The sequence below is a fragment of the Gouania willdenowi genome, chromosome 22 (genome assembly GCF_900634775.1).
Source record: "Gouania willdenowi chromosome 22, fGouWil2.1, whole genome shotgun sequence".
NCBI classification, from domain to species: Eukaryota; Metazoa; Chordata; class Actinopteri; order Blenniiformes; family Gobiesocidae; genus Gouania; species Gouania willdenowi.
In genome coordinates, this window is record NC_041065.1 from 1,000,327 (window position 1) to 1,001,900 (window position 1,574).

Below are 1,574 nucleotides of genomic sequence, written 5' to 3' on the forward strand. Positions count from 1 at the left end.
GACTAATTATTTTTTCTTCTTTTTCTTTTTTCTTGGAATTTCAACTTTAAACTCTTTACTGACTTTATTCTTGATTTGCACAGATCTATTTTCTCTATCAAAATCGGCCCTAATCCACTTCCATAAACCTCAACAAGTAAATATGACAATAAAACACAAAATTATTCTATATACAATGATTCAATTTCAGATTCTGAGCTTTTTTATTTATTATAAAAATGAGTTACGCACGGGAAGCAAAAACAATGTAACAAATGTATGAATAGAAAAACATTGTAGCTAAACAGAGTGAAAGATCAGAAAGTGTTAGGTTTGATGAAGAGAAAAAAGTTTTGAAAAAAGACAATGTTATGACGTAACACAGTTAACAGATAAACAAATGAATGCATTTTTAAATGATAAGTATATGTAATAATACTCCTTGGAGGAGGTAATAATTTACACATTTTTTTTCATAATATCAGATTGATTGAACCATCATCATCTGAAACATTGCTTCTATCATTTACCTTCCCAAAGGTCCACAGACTGTCTCACAACTACACAGAGCGTTTTGTGACCTTTCATTTGTGTTTTCAGATGCTGTGATCCAGGTCGTCCCTCTCCATCCTCACCCTGTTCTCCCTCCTCTCCCTGTTCTCCATTCTCTCACTGTTCTCCATCCTCTCCCTGTTCTCCATCCTCACCCTGTTCTCCATCCTCTCCCTGTTCTCCATTCTCTCCCTGTTCTCCATCCTCTCCCTGTTCTCCATCCTCACCCTGTTCTCCATCCTCTCCCTGTTCTCCATTCTCTCCCTGTTCTCCATCCTCTCCCTGTTCTCCATCCTCACCCTGTTCTCCATCCTCACCCTGTTCTCCATCCTCTCCCTGTTCTCCCTGTGCATCCCTCTCTGTTGGACTTGAGCTGCATTAGCAAAAAATATCTTTTTGCAACACAAGCTTTGTTATAATACAGGTTTAAGCAACTTAAACCACAACGCGGCCCCAAAAGTCAATGGACTAAATGGTTCAAAACAAAGCAAAAAATGTCTCCAAAAACCCAAAACAACAAAAATGCATAAATAACTCCAAAAAAAACACACAATATGACGATAAAATACACATAGAAAATTACTCCAAAAACCTAAAATGTCAACAAAAATATACAAAATAAAATACTCAAAATGCACAAATTGACAGAAAAATTGTGACAAAAAAATACACGAAATGAGAAAAATATTTGTTGTTTCTGAATCAATGCTCAGACATTTACATTTTAGTGACCCCTGCAACTGTCTATAGATTCTGTGTAGAATTTTACTATTGACCTGTACAAATAGAGATTATGGACTGCTCTCCATGCTCTCCATGCGCTCCCTGCTCTCCTTGCGTCCGTCTCTGTTGTCCTGGAGCTGCATGAGCTCCACCTCGTGCTTCGCTGCGCTCTCCAGAACCTTCTGTTTGTTGTAGAAAATGACAAAGTTGTTGATGATGGGGTGGATGGGCAGAGCGATGGCGATCACTCCGCACAGGAAGCTCAGGGCCGCGTTACACTTGCCCAGCGTGGTTTTGGGGTAGATGTCTCCATAGCCCAC

General features: G+C 39.0%; 1 protein-coding gene across 1 annotated transcript in view; it reads right to left on the bottom strand.

Annotated features, from left to right (window-relative positions):
- Nucleotides 1–1,267: 1,267 nt before the first annotated feature.
- The window catches only part of LOC114456670 (potassium voltage-gated channel subfamily F member 1-like), a 1,399-nt gene continuing 1,092 nt past the window's right edge, over nucleotides 1,268–1,574 (bottom strand). Inside the window, exon 1 of the mRNA XM_028438600.1 lies at nucleotides 1,268–1,574. This exon is cut by the window's right edge and continues 1,092 nt beyond it. Coding sequence (XP_028294401.1) covers nucleotides 1,323–1,574 — 252 coding nt within the window. The 3' untranslated portion in view covers nucleotides 1,268–1,322.